At 44.1% G+C, this 22447-nt stretch overlaps 1 protein-coding gene across 3 annotated transcripts in view; it reads right to left on the minus strand.

The window, feature by feature from the left end:
- The window catches only part of SNCB (synuclein beta), a 100569-nt gene that overhangs the window by 5790 nt on the left and 72332 nt on the right, over positions 1–22447 (minus strand). For all 3 annotated transcript variants that reach the window (XM_068272823.1, XM_068272822.1, XM_068272821.1), the window contains one exon: positions 10338–10427. In XM_068272823.1, the coding sequence (XP_068128924.1) occupies positions 10338–10427 (90 nt within the window). The remainder of the gene's footprint in view (positions 1–10337; positions 10428–22447) is intronic.

A 22447-nucleotide genomic window follows, 5' to 3' on the forward strand; every position in this document is an offset into this window, starting at 1 on the left:
TGGGGTCAAGATGAAAAGGAACTGAACAGTGGAGACAGAAAAGAATAGCACAAGGACAGGGTGGGACCAAGAGGCAAAATAAAAAAATATCCAGGGATGGGGTGGGGAATGCAAATTGAACATGGACAAGTGGAATGGGGATAATATTATGTACACACACACACCTCTAAAGTGTACATAAAGTAAGGACAAGAATCATTTTTGTCAAAATAGCAAGTTTCTTCCTTCTGCAGTATAAAGTAAGGCTAGGAACTCTCAAACACTTCACATACTAATTCTGGGAGTTACCATAATTGCCCTTAGCACATGTAATTTGCTCATGTAATAGGCAAAATACCAATTCCTCTGATGAGCTGACGTACTACTCTTATGGTGGCCATGCATGGTACAATTTTTTTCATCCAATCTTACCATTTTTATGTAGTATAAGGGTAAATTAAGTGCAAATACTGAAAGGATAATTCAGGCAGTTCCCTTATATTACATAGAATTGGTAAGATTGGATGAAAAAATTGTACCATGTATGGCCACCTTTAGGAAGAGTGCTACACATAAAACATCCACCTGATATGGCCATAGAGAAACTACTGACCATTCCTATTCTTCGTCATATGTGCCTTATGTCACATGTATCAATGAATGCCTGCAAGAGCTATGAACGGGTTATAGCCAGAACAACCATCACAGTACATTATACTTGCAAATGGCACTGACACTGTATTATTAATTTCAGCTTTGACTTATTGGCAGACATAAGTTTCTGCACCTGGAAGTAATTAATTATTTAACACATTTAATCACACTTAAACAATCACCACAGCTCCGGTGAAATGTTCCACTTATGATTAAATTACTTTAGCCTTCTTAATGCAACATAAAATCATTTGACTTAAAAGAACATAATGCCTAGCTCATTATCGGATAGCTGAAAAGAATAGTTTTCGTAATAATAAAATAAAATATTGGCAAGGAGTATGGTAAAAACTCACTTTAACCAGCACCGCACTGTGAGCTTAAATGAGATTTTCATTTTCAGTGTGTTTTAAAATATTAATGATAAGTGCTTTTCTAAATAATTGTCTTCAGCATTTCTTATATCAGTTTGTTATTATCTATTCCTAATAAACAACTCCGCTAGAAAGCAACAGACACAACACAAGTCTAGTAATACTTTTGTAACAAAGATAATGAAAATAATCATCTATCTCTTGATGCTATATATAAAAACTTTCTGAAAAGCAATTAACAATAATGTAAATAAAAGTAATACATCTTTTTGACATATGATAATATTGTGTGTTGAACGGTGTGTTAGAGGGGCCTATAGTTCACTAAATAACTATGTTTCAGGTTCAAGTCTGATTTGCTTTTATAGTTGTTTTTTTTTTTTTTTTTTTTTTTTTATCACACTCCATATTATTCTTTCATGCAGACATAATCCCTTCATGTTTTAAGGCCTTAAAGAGACACTGAAGCGGAAAAAAAATGATGATATTATGATTTGTATGTGTAGTACAGCTAAGAAATAAAACATTAAGATCAGATACATCAGTCTAATTGTTTCCAGTACAGGAAAAGTTGAGAAACTCCAGTTGTTATCTCTATGCAAACAAGCCATTAAGCTCTCCAACTAAGTTAAGGTGCCCATACACTCGTCAGATTGGCAGCAGATAGATAAGAAATGCATCTGATGATCTATCTGATGCGTTTTTAGAACATTTTTTACCAGGATAGAATTCCAATAGATTTCAGTTTGAAATCTATTGAAATTCGATCTGATGGCATTTTTTTGCTATCAGATTTCCATTAAGGTCAATGCAAACTGATAAGAAATCTCATCAGATCGACCTAAATTTTCCACCCTGCCAGCTTGATGGAAATCCATCGAAATCCATCGAAATCGGCCATCGATCGGTCGATTGGCCAACCGATTTGCGATCGGTCGGCCAGAAAATCGGCTGAGTGTATGGGCCCCTTAAGGTGCACATACACTCGTCAGATTGGCAGCAGATAGATAAGAAATGCATCTGATGATCTATCTGATGCGTTTTTAGAACATTTTTTACCAGGATAGAATTCCAACAGATTTCAGTTTGAAATCTATTGAAATTCGATCTGATGGCATTTTTTTGCCATCAGATTTCCATTAAGGCCAATGCAAACTGATAAGCAATCTCTTCAGATCGACCTAAATTTTCCACCCTGCAAGTTCGATGGAAATCCATCGAAATCGATCGAAATCGGCCGTCGATCGGTCGATTGGCCAACCGATTTGCAATCGATCGATCGATCGATCGGGATCGATCGGTCGGCCAGAAAATCGGCTGAGTGTATGGGCTGCTTTAAGTCGTGGAGAGGGCTGTTATCTGACTTTTATTATCTCAACTGTAAGTGAACTGTTTACTTTTTCTCTGCTAGAGGAGAGGTCATTACTTCACAGACTGCTCTGAAAGACTAATTTTGAATGCTGAGTGTTGTGTAATCTGCACATATTATAGAATGATGCAATGTTAGAAAAAACACTATATACCTGAAAATAAAAGTATGAGAAGATTTTCTTTGCTGCAAATCTTCTAGTAATTATTCATAGTACACAACCAATTCACTATATCATATTTTTTTTTTTGCTTCAGTGTCTCTTTAAGTGCATTCATTTTACAATTAATCACATACAAGACATATTTATTTATTCATAGTGGCAGTTTTTTTATATCTAGAAATTTAGTTTTCATTAAAGGGAACCAGAGAGGTTGGGGGGAAGCTTTAATACATACCTGGGGCTTCCTCCAGCCCCATAGGCACGGATCGCTCCCACGCCGCCGTCCTCTGCTGCCTGGATCCGCCGGTACCGGGTCCCGTCATTGCCGCTAGTCGGCCAGTCGGCCGGCGGACGCGGCCGATTCGCCGCATCACACGGAGCTCCTTCTATACAAGTACGCATGAGGCTGCCTGCTGTGCAGCCGCATGCGTACATGTATGGAGGGAGCGCCTGTGATGCGGACAATTGGCCGCGTCCGCCGGAAGTGACGGGCCCGGTAACGGCGGTTCCAGGAAGCGGAGGATGGCGGCGTGGGAGCGATCCAGGCTTATGGGGCTGGAAGAAGCCCCAGGTATGTATAAAGGCTTGTTCTTTTTTTTTCAGCCCGTTCCTCTCTGGTTCCCTTTAAGAAATGTGTATAATAGTATACGCATTAATAATCTGTTTAAAAGTGTTTCATTTACTTTTAGGACCCTTTCACACTTACTGTGGTATGTTCCATCGCATTGTACAAAAACGCTGCAGTGATAGCCCTATGGGGCATGCAGTGCATTACCACCTAACGTTGGTGTTAACAGAGGACTTGAAGCATACATTTAATTGACTGCATGCTTCACTGTATGCAATCTAAAGGTCACATAACCTGTGGTGTGACTTTCTTGTTTACTGTTTATACAGGGAAAACAACTCTCACTGTGGACATAGCCTTAGGGTCCTTACCTTGTAGTTTGCTATTCCAGTCTGGAAGACTCAGTGAGCACCTGAGTAGTGATGGCCCGAACCGCTCGCCTGGCGAACCTTTCTGGGCATCTTACTACTTCCGGGTCGCAATGACCCGGAGTAGTACGCCTGCGCTGCCCGGCGGAGCGCGTCCTAGATCGCGCTTCCGTTGCCGGGCACTTTCTGCGCATGTGCGTGACGTCATGAGTGACGTCACGCTCATGCGCAGAGAGTGCCCGGCAACAGGAGCGCGATCTAGGATGCGCTCCGCCGGGCAGCGCAGGCGTACTACTCCGGGTCATTGCGACCCGGAAGTAGTAAGAGGCCCAGAGTAGCAGAGCGGTTCGCCGGCGAACGGTTCGGGAACCGTTCGCTACATCTCTACACCTGTGCTGTTCAAACTTGACTTGGTCTAAATTCATTATAGTTTTAGTTGTTCCCTTCTTCAAAACTCTGCTAAATGTCTGTCAAGTGTTATTTTGTGATCACTATACCCAAAGTGCTCCCAAACGTGCCAATTTGAATGTAGTATCAAGTCTATTTGAAAGTCAAACATTTCTCTATTTGGCTCAGATATTATTTTAGTCAAGAAAACTGATATAGTGTAAATTATAAAAACTGTGACTTTTTCTAGCTTCAACAACCAATTTAATATACGTATATCTAAAGTCACCCAAAAGTATGACCTCTTTTTTTATTTTCAATTTCTTCAATCTGCTTCACTAATTGTTTCTCCTCTGTATCGTTTATCTGTGGAAGCCTTTGCCACAGCTGTCTGCAGCTGAACGAGAACAGTATCACCTGTGCAGATTTCAAATTTGCACAGAAACTTCAAGATTACAAGTCATTATTGTGCATATTTCTAATTTGCACAGAAACGTCAAGATTACAAGTCATTATTTTTAACCCTTGCTGTTGTGTTATCTCTCTAAGGGCCTGATTCACAAAGCGGTGCTAACAGTTAGCACCCTGGTGAAAAGCCCTTTATCACGCCTAAACTCAGTTTAGGCATGATAAGTTTAGGTGTGATAAGTTTAGGTGTGATAAGTTTAGGCATGATAAGTTTAGGTGTGATAAGTTTAGGCATGATAAGTTTAAGCACCAACTGCGTTAGCACCGCAATGCACAGCTGATCAAAAGTTTTGCGCTAGCAAAGTCTGGTGCACTTCGCATAGAGTTTAATGGCGCTGCTTTGCGTGCGGGGCTTTGCACGTTATCTACACTTATCTAAACTTAGCATGCCTAAACTTATCACACCTAAACTTATCACACCTAAACTTATCACGCCTAAACTGGCTTTTCACCAGCATGGTGCAATGGTTATCACGCCTAAAGTCTCTAACTGGGTTAGCACCGCTTTGTGAATCGAGCCCTTAATGTTAGCAATGTTATCACTATTGAAAAAGCTACTCAGTCATTTTTGGAATGGTGGATGCCCACTGCATCCAGATACAGGCTTTGGGCAAGTCACCTCTAAGTTACTGTGAGCATAAAAGATAGCCCTGGCAAGCCCCTGTAAATGTATATACATCTGCAGAGACACAAAATTAGTCTGACAACAATATGGGCTTGATTCACAAAAGGGTGCTAACTGTTAGCACGGGCGTTTTCGCGTGATTTTTCACATTGCGCCCGATCGCAAATTTTCACGTGAATCGATAATGTTTTCGCGCGCAAACGCAAATTTTCCCATGAAATCGACATTCGCGATTGCGCACAATGCGAAAATTCGAGCGAAAACGCCCGTGCTAACAGTTAACACTCTTTTGTGAATCAAGCCCTATGTGTGATCATATTTAAAGACAGGTGCTCTTGTTTATTTGGTGGGTGTGAGCTAAGGTTGTTTTTTGTCAACTGCCCCACCCACCAGGCCTCATTTATGTAAGATATGAGATGACAGAGGAAGAGTGCAATCATCTTTCTTAAATGACAGACATATGTGGAATGTGCCATTGCTTACTTTGTTTAAAAAAAAAAAAGTATGGCCTGGTGCACACCAGAGGAGTTTTTCTGAGCGTTTTGAGTTTTTAAAGGGGTTCTGTGGGGGTTCCTGAGGAGAAAAACTGCCACTTACCTGGGGCTTCTATCAGCCCCCTGCAGTGGTAATGTCCCACGCCGTCCTGCTCCCATCTGCCATTCCCCGCAGCCGGCACCGGGCTATTATTCGTCTGTCACACAGACGAATAATGCGCGTTGCCGTGCCTCCGCTCGCGTCATCTGAGGCTTACTGCGCAGGCGCAGTATAACGGAGCCTTGTACTGCGCTTGCGCAGTAAGCTTCCGATGACGAAGGCGGAAGCGAGCGGGTGCGCGGCCACTGTAGCGCAGCCGCAGTTGGATCCCATGCCGCTTAGACCGGGGCCGGCGGCGGAGAACAGAAGTTGGGAGGAGGACGGCGTGGGACGTTACCGCTGCACGGGGCTGATAGAAGCCCAAGGTAAGGGTCTGTTTTTCTCCTCAGAAACCCCTAACAGAACCCCTTTAAATCTGCTGCTAATGTTATCCTATGTGTCTGTGCACACTGGAGCAATGAGGTTTTGTAAAAAAAACCCCATAGCATTACATTGGGAAGAGCTTTTGAAACCTCTAGCGTTTGGGCGCTAGAGGTTTCAAAAGTTCTTCCCAATGTAATGTAATGCTATGGTTTACGGGAATTTCAACTAAAAGGCGTAGGGCGGCGATTTACGGTATATATCAACGGAAAGAGGAGAAAGAGAGCTTTAAAATGATATGAATCTTTTTATAGTTTCTGCACTGCTCGGAGTCCCTTTAAATTGCATTTTTGAAACTTGATAGCAAGGTGGCATCCTTGATACTATTCTCACTTCAGATGCTCTTTAAGCTTGGCTACAGGGTTCCATTATAGATTGATTCTGAATCAGCCATTTTTAGCATGATCAGTGTCTGCCTAGGCACAGCATCCACAAGGGAGAAGCTTTCAGATAGACCAGTTCCCAAACTGCTTTATATGTCTAATCATGAAGTAGGATGCTAGATTCCAATAAATATGTGGGCTATTGCCAGTTTGCCACTAATATCAATGTTTAATAGCATTTATTGTAGAGGTGAAATTTGTGACTTGGTGAATATGAATGGGGACTGATTTACCATATATCTTTAAGAAAAACGAGCTGTATATTACAAAGATGTTTCTTTATAGGACAGGTTGTCCGCCCGTTGGTGATGGGGAGTGTTGCACACTGGACGGGGTTAGTACCCTGGAGATATTGTTACTAGGGTCCTTAGTCAATTTAATAATGGGTTCTAGGTTCGTCACTGCCACCACCTGTCAGCATGCATGCGCGCACACACTCGTCGCGCCAGCCGGCCCCCTGGCTGTCCTGCTTCCGTCTGAACAACGGCTGTCCCTGCGGCACATGTGCAGTAGCGCAAAGCAGGGACACACCCACGGACATGGGACTCAGAAACACAGGGGTTTTATTAGGTAGGATGGCAAAAGAAACAGATAATTAAAAATAAATACAAGGATATTGAATAAGCATAACGATATCAAAGCACTTTGGATAGCTCAGTCCTTTAAAATATATAAAAGCTTCAATAACATGGGGCCTGATGCAGGCAGCAATCGGCAAGTTTACCAGTAGTAATGCCAAGAGAGCAGCGCTAATAGAGTAATGCTTGTTACCGGGGTTAAATGACAGACATATGTGGAATGTGCCATTGCTTACTTTGTTTAAAAAAAAAAGTATGGCCTGGTGCACACCAGAGGAGTTTTTCTGAGCGTTTTGAGTTTTTAAAGGGGTTCTGTGGGGGTTCCTGAGGAGAAAAACTGCCACTTACCTGGGGCTTCTATCAGCCCCCTGCAGTGGTAATGTCCCACGCCGTCCTGCTCCCATCTGCCATTCCCCGCAGCCGGCACCGGGCTATTATTCGTCTGTCACACAGACGAATAATGCGCGTTGCCGTGCCTCCGCTCGCGTCATCTGAGGCTTAGTGCGCAGGCGCAGTACAACGGAGCCTTGTACTGCGCTTGCGCAGTAAGCTTCCGATGACGCAGGCGGAAGCGAGCGGGTGCGCGGCCACTGTAGCGCAGCCGCAGTTGGATCCCATGCCGCTTAGACCGGGGCCGGCGGAGGAGAACAGCAGTTGGGAGGAGGAAGGCGTGGGACGTTACCGCTGCATGGGGCTGATAGAAGCCCAAGGTAAGGGTCTGTTTTTCTCCTCAGAAACCCCTAACAGAACCCCTTTAAATCTGCTGCTAATGTTATCCTATGTGTCTATGCACACTGGAGCAATGAGGTTTTGTAAAAAAAACCCCATAGCATTACATTGGGAAGAGCTTTTGAAACCTCTAGCGTTTGGGCGCTAGAGGTTTCAAAAGTTCTTCCCAATGTAATGTAATGCTATGGTTTACGGGAATTTCAACTAAAAGGCGTAGGGCGGCGATTTACGGTATATATCAACGGAAAGAGGAAAAGGGGGCTTTAAAATGATATGAATCTTTCCATAGTTTCTGCACTGCTCGGAGTCCCTTTAAATTGCATTTTTGAAACTTGATAGCAAGGTGGCATCCTTGATACTATTCTCACTTCAGATGCTCTTTAAGCTTGGCTACAGGGTGCCATTATAGATTGATTCTGAATCAGCCATTTTTAGCATGATCAGTGTCTGCCTAGGCACAGCATCCACAAGGGAGAAGCTTTCAGATAGACCAGTTCCCAAACTGCTTTATATGTCTAATCATGAAGTAGGATGCTAGATTCCAATAAATATGCGGGCTATTGCCAGTTTGCCACTAATATCAATGTTTAATAGCATTTATTGTAGAGGTGAAATTTGTGACTTGGTGAATATGAATGGGGACTGATTTACCATATATCTTTAAGAAAAACGAGCTGTATATTACAAAGATGTTTCTTTATAGGACAGGTTGTCCGCCCGTTGGTGATGGGGAGTGTTGCACACTGGACGGGGTTAGTACCCTGGAGATATTGTTACTAGGGTCCTTAGTCCATTTAATAATGGGTTTTGGGTTCGTCACTGCCGCCACCTGTCAGCATGCATGCGCGCACACACTCGTCGCGCCAGCCGGCCCCCTGGCTGTCCTGCTTCCGTCTGAACAACGGCTGTCCCTGCGGCACATGTGCAGTAGCGCAAAGCAGGGACACACCCACGGACATGGGACACAGAAACACAGGGGTTTTATTAGGTAGGATGGCAAAAGAAACAGATAATTAAAAATAAATACAAGGATATTGAATAAGCATAACGATATCAAAGCACTTTGGATAGCTCAGTCCTTTAAAATATATAAAAGCTTCAATAACATGGGGCCTGATGCAGGCAGCAATCGGCAAGTTTACCAGTAGTAATGCCAAGAGAGCAGCGCTAATAGAGTAATGCTTGTTACCGGGGTTACGCATGCATTGCTATGGTAACACTCAGTGCACCACTTACACAAGTAGCATACTGCGCATTAGGGCCCGTTTCCACTTCTTAGTGATGCGAATGCGGCTATCTAGCCGCATCACATCACTTCCGCATCTCCCGATGCGGAAGTCAATTGAGGAGATGGGACGCGGCTGCGGGCGGATGCGGACATGCGAGAATTTGCAGCATGCTGCAGATTCTCGGATCGCTCTGCACCGCTCCGCACAACATGCACGCAGTGGAAACACTTCCATTGCCGTGCATGTGTTTCAGGACACCTGCGGTGCAATGCGGCTATGTAGCCGCGTCGCACCACTCCTAGGGGAAACGGGCCCATATCTCGTTAATGTGTGCTGGGTCAACTGCATAGTGTGCGCTGCTCCCCTTCCATTACTACAAGTAAAACTGCCGTGTGCAGATAGCCATTTCATGCATCCAGCCCTTAGTTTCATAAAACCAGAAATCAACCGGCTAACCCAAATAAATGTGAAGAGCATAAGTCCAGACTGTAGGAAATAGCCTTGAATTTAGCGTTCTATATTGTAGTCTGGGTCCCATTTTGGGAGGATTTGTCTTATACCCTGCCCTGAAAGGTAAAGGGTACAACTCATCAACACAAACTGAGACTCAAATACACCTTTTTTACCCCTCAGGAGAGGGAATTAGAAACTCTAGTATTAGTTGCTGGGAGGTCCTGATATGTTTGTAGTGACAATTATGCTAGATTTGATGGGTGGGGTAAAGTTTAACACAAGGAGGTAGGCTAGACTTTTTTTAGGGGAAGGGTGTTAGGATGCAGCACTGGGGAGGATTGATCTTATAATAGAATATGGGAAAGGAAGAGTGCTTTGCAATAGTGGTGGGCAGGGGGTATGCTAGGTTGGGGTTGCAGGGAAAGGCTAGTAGTTTAGGGTTATACTAGTTTTATATGAGGCAACAGTATTTTTCAGTTAGAGACAGGTCAGAATAGGGTTTCTGACGAAAGCAAACATTTCAGCTGCAGGGAATTGCACAGACAACTTTGGATAAAAATACAAGGAGCTGTCACTGTCACATTTACCAAGGAAGCAAATATATGGATGCGCACAGCCCCAATTTTTAGGGGCAGATGGGAGACCCGGGGCATGGGTTGTAGCAGTGGGTGGAGCAGAGAGATTCAGGGAGCAGCAACCCTCCCTTTCGGGGTCCAAACGCTCTACATATCGTCTTTCTCCTTCCATCCCAAGTGGTAATGGTGCACCCCTGTGGTGACATGTTTTCACAAGGGGCACTGTTACTAATGATACAGATGCCAAGGAGGACGTAGATATGCAGCATGTGGTTCCCAGAAAAGTGATTTACTTTCGCGGGAAGGCGCTATGTAGATCTGGGAACTATATAGCCTGAAAACTGCCCTGAACGTTCAAGTGAGCCTGTGGCCAGTGAATGAATAATGTACATGTGGAGTGTGGATGTTCTGAGGGTCTCACCTGAGGGGCTTCCTCATAGTTCTCCCCTTCTGGCTCCAGCAGAGGCTCACCAGCAGGCTCTTCCAAAGCTTCCTGTCCTTCTTCCTCAGGCTGCAAACACAGATATCAATATTATTAATAATGATGATTCTTGTTAATGACACAGTTGCCTGTAGACACTATAGCAAATGTTTGCACAGAGACTGGTATGTCAACAGTGTTCAGATGGCAGACACAGAAAACTAGGGTTTGAATCCTGGCTGCAGCCAATTACCTATTCAGTAGAAACTTTTTTCCACTAGGAAAATCCAACTTCTATTAGGAAGATCACACAAACTTTTCCAGCGTTTGGGAAATCCCACAGACACCATGATTAACAATGTAATCGTTGTGCCCCTTTTCCACCACAACGATTGTGTGTTACAATTCTTACCAAGACGTAATTGCACTGCCTGCTGTAGTTTTTGTGCGATTGCGCTTAGGCATAATCGATAGGAGCTTACCAAGTGCGATTTTCATGCAATTTTCCTAATTCGTATCTTTAAACTGAAGCAAATGGCATTCAGAATTGCAGCGCAATTGTGATTTGCAGTGGAAAAGGGCTCTAAGGAGTCCTTGGGAAAGACTACCTAATGCTCCAAAATGGCCTACTGATCACGCCCTTAGTGGCTGCAGCTCTCAAGCGCATTGAGTCCGACAGGAGAAAAGCACTATACAAATGTTGTTAACATTATTATTATTAATAAATACATAAAAAGTAGTTATAGTGCCATATTCCTAAGAGTCATGTTCATACTAGCAACATAGTAATAGAAACTAGAGGTGATCAATTATCTTTGTTGAATTTCTCCACTATTTCCTGAAGAAATACATCAATTTGTACGCCTTCACAGGAAGTTAAAGTATAACACATGATCAGATGATTCAGACCAGCCAATCAGAGAAGGACAAATTGATTACCTGATAAATCATATGCCTCTCTTCGCACTTTTCTTGAACCTTTAAAGAACTGCACAATGCACTGACAGCATACATAAAGATTAGCAGGCATCATGCAATTAGTGTAATTTGAGTAATGCACACAGTGTATACATTGCAGATACATATGTCGTTTGCATAATGTGGCTTACCCTACTTGCATAAGGCATGCTAATCTGTACATGTGCTACCAGCACACTGTAAAGATTAGTGACTCTAGCCCCTAATGCAAAACAACAACAACAACTCAGATTTGTACTTGCCGCAAGCCTCTGCTACCATACAAAGACAGTAGGAAGTAATTTTACTTAATATTAGTATATTTCCATACAATGAAACTTAGTTTTCATGAAAGTGAAAAAGTTTTCTTGAACATCATATAATATACTGTAGGAGAAAGTGAATTCAATTGCTAAAATCCTAATAACAAACAAACAAAAAAAACTTGCTTGGTGGAGAAATTACTGTAGGACACTGAGGATCAGTTACTGGAGGCTGAATGAGTACAGTACATTACATGTTTGTATCCATTGCCTATGACAGCGATGTCCAACTCTAGTCCCTAAAGGGAACTTACATCTGTCAGGTTATCCTCTCCCTGGACCACTTGTCACATGTTTGCAGTATGCTAGTAACTGATAGTTCTGCAGCATTAACATGAAGCCCACTTCAATTCCTACAACGCATAGGTGAGGAGTGTTATACCACTACAACAAAACCTTGTAAAAAAAGATATGATACATGCTTAAATAATGGAGGTATCAGGGTCCTGTTGATATCGGCATCGGTCATTGGAGTAGGGACTCCCAGGGTGTGGAGTCTACGTGAGCAATGGTCTTCAGCAGCGCTCGCCGCAAGGGATGATGGGCCATCACCCCCAATGGGTGGCAGACAACTTTTCTGCCTAGTGCTCACCAGGTCACGACCCCTAGGACTGTCCCACCAGAGACAAGAAGAAAAGGAGGGGCTAACCTTGCCATTAGGCATGGAAAAAGGGGACAGATCTGCCAGCACTGAAGATAGGACTGGTGTGACGGACTAGAAGGTCAGTCTTAACTGGCAAGGCTGACAGGACTGACGTGACAGGACTGACATGACAGGACTGGCTAGCAAGACTAGATTGACAGAGCTGGCAAAGGAACAGTGTAAATACGCACCGCGGCTGTAAGAATGATGCAACAGCACTGAGCCCTGATTGATCGGGGTTTAAATACCCTGACCTTTGCATCAGTGCTGTAGCAACACCCCTGCCATACGCATAAAGGGGCTAGTAGAATGCCTAGTAGGACGCAGCTGTGCTGCCCGAGCATGCCGGTCCTGGAAGTCCGCTGGGACAGCATCCGCCAACTGACAAGGAGCCTCCGCTGGTAGTGTGACTGGAGATGAAATAATCTGAACCCACAGTGCATCACAAATTAATTAAATAAAATGTTTCTTTAGTTGATAAAATGAAAGCTGATGTGACTTCCTAGATGACCCTCATACAATAAATTAAAAGTAGAGCTACCCCTAATTTATCAATTGGACCTGTTGTAATAATGTCATCACACTTCCAATTTGTAAATGATTTAATTATGATTGGCAGGACTACAGTGATGGTGATCTCTCTTCACAATTCAATTATAATCAAATTATTTACAAATCAGAGGCTCTACAGTTGCACTGTAACAAAGCTATTGACACCTCCATTCTACAGTATTCTTTACTCTTTCAATACCACACACCAGTTTTAACCACTATTAAAAGATCCTTTCATTATATGAACTAAATAGTAACAGAATTCATATAATTTACAGGTAAATATTGTTAACATTAAATATCATTAATGATTAAAATGTAATTTACAGGTAAAAAATAATTATAAAATCACACACACACACACACACACACACACACACACACACACACACACACACACACACACACACACACACACACACACACACACACACACTACGGGCTCGATTCACAAAGCGGTGTTAACCTAGATAGCACGCCTAAAGGCTTTGGGCGTGCTAACTAGGGTGCTAAGTAGTTAGCACGCACAAAGCTTTAAGAAACGCGCGTAAACCTTTATGCGCACAGTAAACCTTTATGCGAGCGAAAATATACAATGGCATTCAATTACAAAATGTCTTGTGCAGTGATGATATATTTTATGTGAATGCTTCTACTAATGTGGATTTACCCTTTAAGCCTGGAGTTATTTCAAATTTAATTTGCTGCTGCGGCTCACTGAACGGTTTTGCACTTGGCACTAAGCTATCACATAATCTGATATATATAACGATGGTAGCATTTATGGCATCTTTGCAAAGGGAGAAATTAAAGGATACCCGAAGTGACATGTGACACGAGGAGATAGACATGTGTATGTACAGTGCCTAGCACACAAATACCTATGCTGTGTTCCTTTTTTTCTTTCTCTGCCTGAAAGAGTTAAATATCAGGTATGTAAGTGGCTGACTCAGTCCTGACTCAGATAGGAAGTGACTATAGTGTTACCCTCACTGATGAGAAATTCCCATTTTTACCTCTTTCTTGCTCTCAGAAGCCATTTTCTGCTAGGAAAGTGTTTTATAGTTGGAATTTCTTATCAGTGAGGGTCACACTGTAGTCACTTCCTGTCTAAGTAAGGACTGAGTCAGCCACTTACATACCTGATATTTAAGGCTGGGTTCACATTTGCTTTAGCAGTCAGGATTTTCCGGACCGGATCCGGAACGTATACTGTACAAACGGAACGGACGTTTGGCAATCCAATGATAGTCTATGGATGCGTACATACTCGTCCGTTCCACGCGGACCGGATACGGACCGGATACGGACTCCGGACACTTTTCCAACTTGCTCTATTTTTCACGTACGTCGGATCCGGCGGCCGCACCCAGACCGGATCCTGACTGCACTATCCGCACAGCTGAACCAATGAGAAACGGAAAGGAGGCAACACACTGGCTATAAAAAATCTGGACGTTCTACCCACTTCCTATGCGTTTTCATGGGCCCAGCGTTTGAGGAGTGGAGCAGCAGTGACTTGTGGCTGGAGATATTTGGCAGCATGTCGGACGAAGAGGTGAGGCCCTACACACCTGAGGACCTGATTTTACAGGTGCAGCAGCTACCTGCCTGGTGCACCCACCATCTCCTGCGAGGAGCACGCCTTCTTCCCACATAGTATAGGTAAAAATAAAAAAGGAGACAATTCCCAGTAAAATCAGTACAAAAACACTGGATCCATGGTCCAAACTGCAGTCTCTATATCCAAGGATGGTCCCCACACGTCAGGCTGTCTCCAACAATGACCCCAGGGCTTCTGCAGACCTCCCAGACCACAAGAATTTATATAGTCTGTATCTCTTTAAAAACGGATCCGGATATCAACCTGATCACCTACTGATGAAAAACCGGATGCGCACAGAACGGATCCGGACATCCGTTCCGTTTTTTGCAAAAACGCAAGTGTGAACGGGGCCTAATTCTTTCAGGCAGAGAAAGAAAAAAAAGGAACACAGCATAGGTATTTGTGTGCTAGGCACTGTACATACACATGTCTATCTCATCATGTCACATGTCACTTCGGGTATCCTTTAAAGTTAAGATTAGGTCCTGGCTTCCTGATTTATTATAAAATAAAATTATAAAATGCTTCAAATCTTGCTTATCGATCACAGGCTCCCAGGAAATAGCTTCCTCTAGCCTGCTGGAAACACCAGTGTAAGGACTAGATATGTGTGTGAGCCATGCATATGATACAGTAAAAAGATATGACTTTCCTGTTTCTCAATAAAAACGATCAGTTTTACAGAAAATGTTAAAGTTTTATTTGACAGAGAAATGTGATCAAATTTGTCATTTTTTTTCAATACAAGTTGATTTGGAGTGACGTTTTTTTATCTTTTTTCATAATTGAGGAAAACTGAACACACGTCTGATGTGTTGGTCAGATTGAAATGTTACAATCAATTTGAAAAATGTATCCTAATTTTTAAATAAAAAAAAATATATCAAAAAATGATAGGGCGACAATTCTGGGCCAACTGCAGTACAGAGGCATCGCAAGGTTCGTGGAGCAGCTCCCAGGAGGAGGGGTCAGGAGGGGAACAGGGTGCTAAGCCTGATGGTCTGGCACTCCAGTGGGTTGGATTCTTTATTGCTGAAGGATCAATTAAATATGATCTTTTATTTTGATCTGAATGATCTTATCGCAATTAAGATCAATTGCTAAAACTTGTACCATTAATGGACATTTTATCCCATCATCACCCACAGGAGGTGGGAAGGGCACCAGACAGACTTTTTCTGTGGACATGGAAATAACTCTTCCTATAGGCATGTAGTAGAATGCAGTCAATTATTCAGGATACTCTTTAAATATCCTGGTTTCAGCATAAGAAACACTTCCTATAGCTATATATAGTATATTGGTATGTAGCCCCTCCTTCCCACTAGAGATCTTTTCTACTGGCTTTAGAACTCTTATTAATGAACATTGCGCAGAGATCACCTGTCAGTAATAAAAATGTTGCCTCCTGGGATACATTTCAGAAAGTAAATCAGGGAGAGGAAAGATTTCACAATGGCAAACGCTGACTAAATCATTTCAAAATGAATACATTAGAGTCCCGGTTCTTCGGAACTCAACTAAGCAGTAGTCTCAACTAACTAGCACCGGCAGTACTCACAGTGGTGAAGGCCAACTTCTTAGGCTGATTGTGAGCTCTGCTGGTTCAACGGCTTATCCTGTACTATAACATTAAATACAGAGTTCATGGTATGTATATACAGTGGGGTATAGTTCTGTATTAGCTGGGCCTACTTTTAACATTAAGTCTCAAGCAATCAGACCACACTTATCCAGCATCAGCCAATCCCGGTTGGTGTCAGATAAACGAGCCTCTACTGTACTGTAAAACAATAAGCAATTGTATTCATTATGTTACTTGACTATGGTTCCCCTTAAAGTGAACCAAAGACGAAAAGTAAAACAAAATGTATACATACCTGGGGCTTCCTCCAGCCCCATCCAACTGGATCGCTCCCACGGCGCCGTCTTCCAATGTCTGCAGCTACGAGAACCGGGTCCCCGCATTGCCATCAGTCGGAGCCAGTCTAGTGTAAGAGAAGTGCGCTGTTTGCGCATCTCTCCAGCAGCCGCTGGAGAGATACGTAGAGGGCGCACTTCTCCTGTGTAGCTGGCTCCGATGACATCAGTGATGGGTCCGGTTCTTGTAGCTGCAGACTGTGGAGGATAACGGCGTGGAAGCAATCCAGGTGGATGGGGCTGGAGGAAGCCCCAGGTATGTATAATTTTTTTTTTACTTTCCCCGTCTCTGGTTTCCTTTAAAGATGAAATAACATAATGAATATTCAGTCAGTGTCAGTCATTGTAAAATCTTTCCTCCCCCTGATTTACATTCTGAAATTTATCACTGGTGGTGACAGGGGCGTAGCAATAGGGGTTGCAGAGGTTGCAACCGCATCGGGGCCCTTGGGCCATAGGGGTCCCGAAGGGCCCTCCCTCAACTACAGTATTAGCTCTCTATTGGTCCTGTGCTCTTCTATAGTATCACTTCTATAGATACTTTGAATTGTGGTAATCATTAACAAACTGTTCCCCATCCCCTTCTTGCACCTCTGACGCTGTAGTTGCCATTGGCAGGTTTTGGTGTGCCACATCAATTCTTATGTATAAAGTGCTTGTGGGGCCCCATTGTAAAACTTGCATCAGGGCCCACAGCTCCTTAGCTACGCCACTGGGTGGTGACATCTTTAATTCTGCCAGGTGATCTGTACAGAATGTTCATTACTGAGAGTTCTATGCACAGAGGGAGATACTGCTTGCTTGGCAGTTGGAAACAGCCATTATTTCCCACAATGCAACAGTGTTCACAGACAGCAAACTGTCAGGACCTTGGTCATGACATCACACTGTGGGAGGGGTCAGCGACAAACAAACAGAAGCCATTTTCATTGGTGGAACTCTTCTTTATGATCGGCTGTTATCATAACGGCATGTGGTTCGTCTTTGTACCATTCAAATCTGATGACTTATTGCACATCATTGCTTTCTTGTAATAAGTTATTAAGTAAAAGCCTAAGGCCTTCATTTAATAAAGGAAGGTGTAATGTTTTAGAAAAAGCACTTGTAACACAATCAAGTACAGATGAAAGCCGCCATGCCTGTGTAAATATCTTGTCTTCCCTTATTTACCTGTGGGCCACGGTAAAAATTAATTTTCTTCCCTACAATTTTATCGAGATGAATCTAATGATAAGTAAGCCACTGGAGCATATGCTCTCCACTGATTAATAAACAAACTGCAGCACACAATGCTCCACACCAAGCAACTTAAACTGATAGATTCTCAGATTCTCAGATTAGGAATGACCTCTTTGTGGTGAAAGCTGAGAATTCTCCTTGTGCCTATCGCTGTAACTTAAGGTACAGGGCAGACTAGGGCGGGTGGCCAGAGACAGATATATGTGTTGGGCGAAGCCTCTGCATTGCCTGGCAGACTCACAGTGATATGTAGGCCTCCTCCCATCTTCACACTAACCTGTCCTATTTATATATATATATAACTCTTGTCACTGCAGTGCAGCTCTTGTTCCTCTGCTAGCAGGAGTGTGAATGCATTAATCATGTCTGATAAATCACAGAATGCTTAGAGCAAGATACCAGCATTTCCTTTATCCATCATGGTATATGGCGCTCCGCATCAGTTATCAGCTCTGCTTTGTTCTGGGCCATATTGTCAACATATGCACATGATCATAATAATGCTAGATGAAATGTTGTGTTTGGGATTTCACTAGTGATTTCATTTTTTAGTTTATTTACATGCAGTCATTCCAGTTTATTTACATATATAAATGTATATTACTTTTTAAGGAATAACAGAAGCGAGAGGGCTATGTATTTACTTTTAAGCAATACCAGTTGCCTGGCTGTCCTACTGATCCTCTGCCTCTAATACATTTAGCCATAGACCCTGAAGAAGCATGCTGCAGATCAGGTGACATTATTGTCAGATCTGGCTGGATTAGCTGCATGCTTGTTTCTGGTGTTATTCAGACATTACTGCAGCCAAATAGATCAGCAGGTCTGCCAGGCAACTAGTATTGTTTAAAAGGAAATAAATATGGCAGCCTCCATATTCTTCTCACTACAGCTGTCCTTTAAATGCATCTCTAATATGGAGAGTATACAGTACTGGCTGCCATTTTATTCACAAACTACCGTAGCAGACCCAAGCCCGTTTAAAAACGGGCTCTAGGGTCTGTGTTTCTCGCCGCCGCCTGTTACTGCACACGCGCGCACACCCGCTGCACACGCGCACACCTGCCGCACATGTACGTGCGCACTAGTGTTGGGCGAACAGTGTTCGCCACTGTTCGGGTTCTGCAGAACATCACCCTGTTCGGGTGATGTTCGAGTTCGGCCGAACACCTGGTGGTGTTCGGCCAAACTGTTCGGGGTTCGCCGAACTACTGAATGCATGGCCGAACAGGGCCCCTGTTCGGCCGAACAGGGCCCTGTTCGGCCGAATACTGCCCCCCATGGGGTCGCAGGCATAAGGGGGGAGCATGCCCCGATCGCGGGGGGGTCGGAAATTCCCCCCACCCCCTCCGCTAGCGCTCCCCCCTCTGCCCGCTTCCCCATACAAAAAGTTTGAAACAAGTTCAATAGTACCTGGGCTGGTGGCACTGGCTGGCAGTGGAGTGAGGAGGAGGAGGAGTCCGAGTAGCAGAGTGACGTTGAGGCCGGGCAGCGGGCGGTTCAGCGCTAGTACCCTTGTGGTACTTCCGCCCTTTCTCTGACCTCACGTCCTCTGCATACGAGGGTACGCATCACGCGTACCCTCGTATGCGTCATCACGCAGAGGACGTGAGGTCAGAGAAAGGGCGGAAGTACCACAAGGGTACTAGCGCTGAACCGCTCGCTGCCCGGCCTCAACGTCACTCTGCTACTCGGACTCCTCCTCCTCCTCACTCCACTGCCAGCCAGTGCCACCAGCCCAGGTACTATTGAACTTGTTTCAAACTTTTTGTATGGGGAAGCGGGCAGAGGGGGGAGCGCTAGCGGAGGGGGTGGGGGGAATTTCCGACCCCCCCCCGCGACCGGGGCATGCTCCCCCCTTATGCCTGCGACCCCATGGGGCCCCCAAAATGGGCATGTTCGGGGGTCCCATTGACTCCCATTGAGTTCGGCGTTCGGGCCGAACATGCCGAACATCTGGCCCATGTTCGGCCTGTTCGGCCCGAACCCGAACATCCAGGTGTTCGCCCAACACTAGTGCGCACACACCCGCCGCACACCCGGCCGCCCGCTCACATGCCTGCCTGGCTCCCTGGCCCCGTCCCTGTCCTCCTGTCTCTGTGAGGCTGGGTCCGTGCTGCGCACATGCGCAGTAGCAAAAAGCACGGACCTAGCTACACATGGACAGCGTGACGCAGACACAGGGGTTTTATTATAGAGGACTAGTAGACCCAGCCCCTTTAAAAACGGGCTCTAGGTCTACGGCCGCCGCCGCCGCCACCAGTGTGCATGCGTGCTCTGCGCACGCAATCGCCGCCCACCTCGCTCGCCCGCACCTGCCCACCTCGCTCGCCCGTCCAGCTCCCTGGTCCCAGCTGTCAGTTACTGCGCACATGCTCAGTAACAAAAATCCTGGGACACAGAGCCAAAACTGCTGGACGCAGCGACAGTTAGCTTTTATTAGGTAGGATACCTGCAACAGTTTTGCAGTCACTGGAGACAATTTGATCCGCATACTTGTCAGTTACAGTCTGTGAAAGTATTAGAGGCAAAGGATGCCAAGTAAGTTGGGCACTTCTGCACCAACCATCTGCACCAGTATAGTGGGCAATGGTGTGATGTGTGATTTAGTAAATAGCACTCTTGCCTTGCAGTGCTGTGTCCCCAGTTCCAATCCCAGCACATGTCTGTGTGGGTTTCCTCTGGGCACTATGGTTTTCTACAACATTCCAAAAACATACAGATACTTGGCATCCCCTAAATTGGCCCTAGACTGTGATGGACATGCGACTATAAAAGGGATTACCCGTTGTGAGCTCCTCTGAGGGACAGTTAGGCAGTGCACACCAAAACCGCTAGCAGATCGTCAAAACGCTAGTGGTTTTGGGAGCAGAGAGCCGATATTTGCCGGGTGCACACCGAGCGGATTTGGTATGTGATCCGCCGGCCGCATCTGCATCAGCATCCGCGTGGCTAATGTATCTCTATGGGCTGGTGCACACCGGCGGTTTGAGGTTTTAAGCAAACTGCAAACGTGCAGCAAGAGGCACGTTTGCGGCTTGCTAAAAACCTCAAACCGCCAGTGTGCACCAGCCCATAGAGATACATTAGCCACGCGGATTTTCAAGCGGATGCGGCCGGCGGATCCGCCCAGTGTGCACTGAGCCGTAGTGACAAGACTATACACACTATGTAAAAGCACTGCAGAAGATGTCAATGTTTTATAAATACTAAATATTAATATTATGTGGGAGAAGGCCAGGAGAGTGTCAGAAAAAGGTGCTAGTGAGCAATCCTTAATCAGCCATTTTCCTCAACATTCCAAAATTGGTGGCACATACAAGTAAAAAAAGGAAATTATGGCAGGTAAGTCTACATGTTTTTATGTAAACATTGAGGCCCTCAGCGTCTCTGCATGGATAGGTAAGCTGTCATTACCTTTGCATTACTCTCATCTCCAAGTAGAACAATTTTTAATGTTCTCTGCACCTTCTGTTATCTCTACCATTTAACAACAAGGCTACGTTCGCATTGGTGCATTGCGAAGGATAATAGAATCCCATTGCTAAATTGATGCAATTATATTGTAATGGTACGTTCACACTGGCGCTTTAGCAGTTCGGTGTGAGGGATCAGTTGGCATAATGTGAGGCATGCCATGCATTACCAGACAGCATGGAGTTGCAGTGAAGCATACTTTTCATTGACTGTAAGCTTCACTGTATGCATCACTCGTCTACCATGCAGTGCGGCTTTTCCCCTCCGTTCCTTTTTTTTTTTTTACAGGGAACTTAATGCAATGTCCCAGTGTGAACCTAGCCTAAAAGTACATTTTAAGGGCCCTTTTACACGCAATGCATTGGGTTGAGTTGCATTGCATTACGTCTCATTTTGGCAAATGGGATGCAACGTGACACAACTCAGCATGACACTAGTGTAAAAGGGCCCTAAATGTTACCTAAAACCAACACTTTGAAATGCATGTGCTTGTGAAATGCATGTACTTGTGCGATGTGAGGATCCCAATGATCAATACAAGCAATGCTAAAGGTGGCCACACACGATACAATAAAATGATCCGATTTTACGTAAATTCGATAGAAACGATCGGATCTCCCGGAAAAAATCAAAAGCTTTTTTTCCATTCAACTGAAAAATCCGATCGGATTTCCTGTTTTTTTTCGATTTTTATCGATCCGGAATGCCAGATATTTTTCTTCAATCTTTCTAAAGATTGTATGGTGTGTGTTAGATTGTCAATTTATTAATATACACACCCTAGCAATTTTGTCAGAGTTTCCAATCAGTTTTATCATAATTGGGGAAACATTGAACATACGAGTGTAGTACATTGGTCATAATTTTGAAATGTTACAATCAGTCAGAAAAATTGATTGCGATTCTTAAATTGAACAGATGTTTAAAAAATTGTATGGTGTGTGGCAACCTTTAATTAGATGGTTAATATTTTGTGCACAGGATAGTCTACGAAACCATGGCAATGCCATCCAGCATTAACATTTTGTATTTGAACTGAAACTGGGAGGGCAGCCAAACACTTTCTATGTTTTTCATTCTTGCCAAGACTTAAGTTTAATTGTGCAATAAACTTAGAGTGCACACCTATTGCCAATGTAGTGAGAGTTCCAGCCGCTCTACAGACCTGATGTCACCATAAAATTTGCACAATATAGCTAATATTCTTACACAAATCTCACCTCAGATCTAAACCACAGTTAGGGCTGGTGCACACCAAAAGCGGTTCTGAACGTTTTTAAAACGCGTGCAGGTTGAAATCCGCTTGGCTAATGTATTTCATTGGGATGGTGCACACCAGAGCGATTGGTTTTTTCCCCAAAGGCAAACTCGGGTCCTGCAGAATTTTTGCTGA

Source organism: Hyperolius riggenbachi, chromosome 3 (assembly GCF_040937935.1).
Source record: "Hyperolius riggenbachi isolate aHypRig1 chromosome 3, aHypRig1.pri, whole genome shotgun sequence".
In the NCBI taxonomy this organism is placed as follows: domain Eukaryota; kingdom Metazoa; phylum Chordata; class Amphibia; order Anura; family Hyperoliidae; genus Hyperolius; species Hyperolius riggenbachi.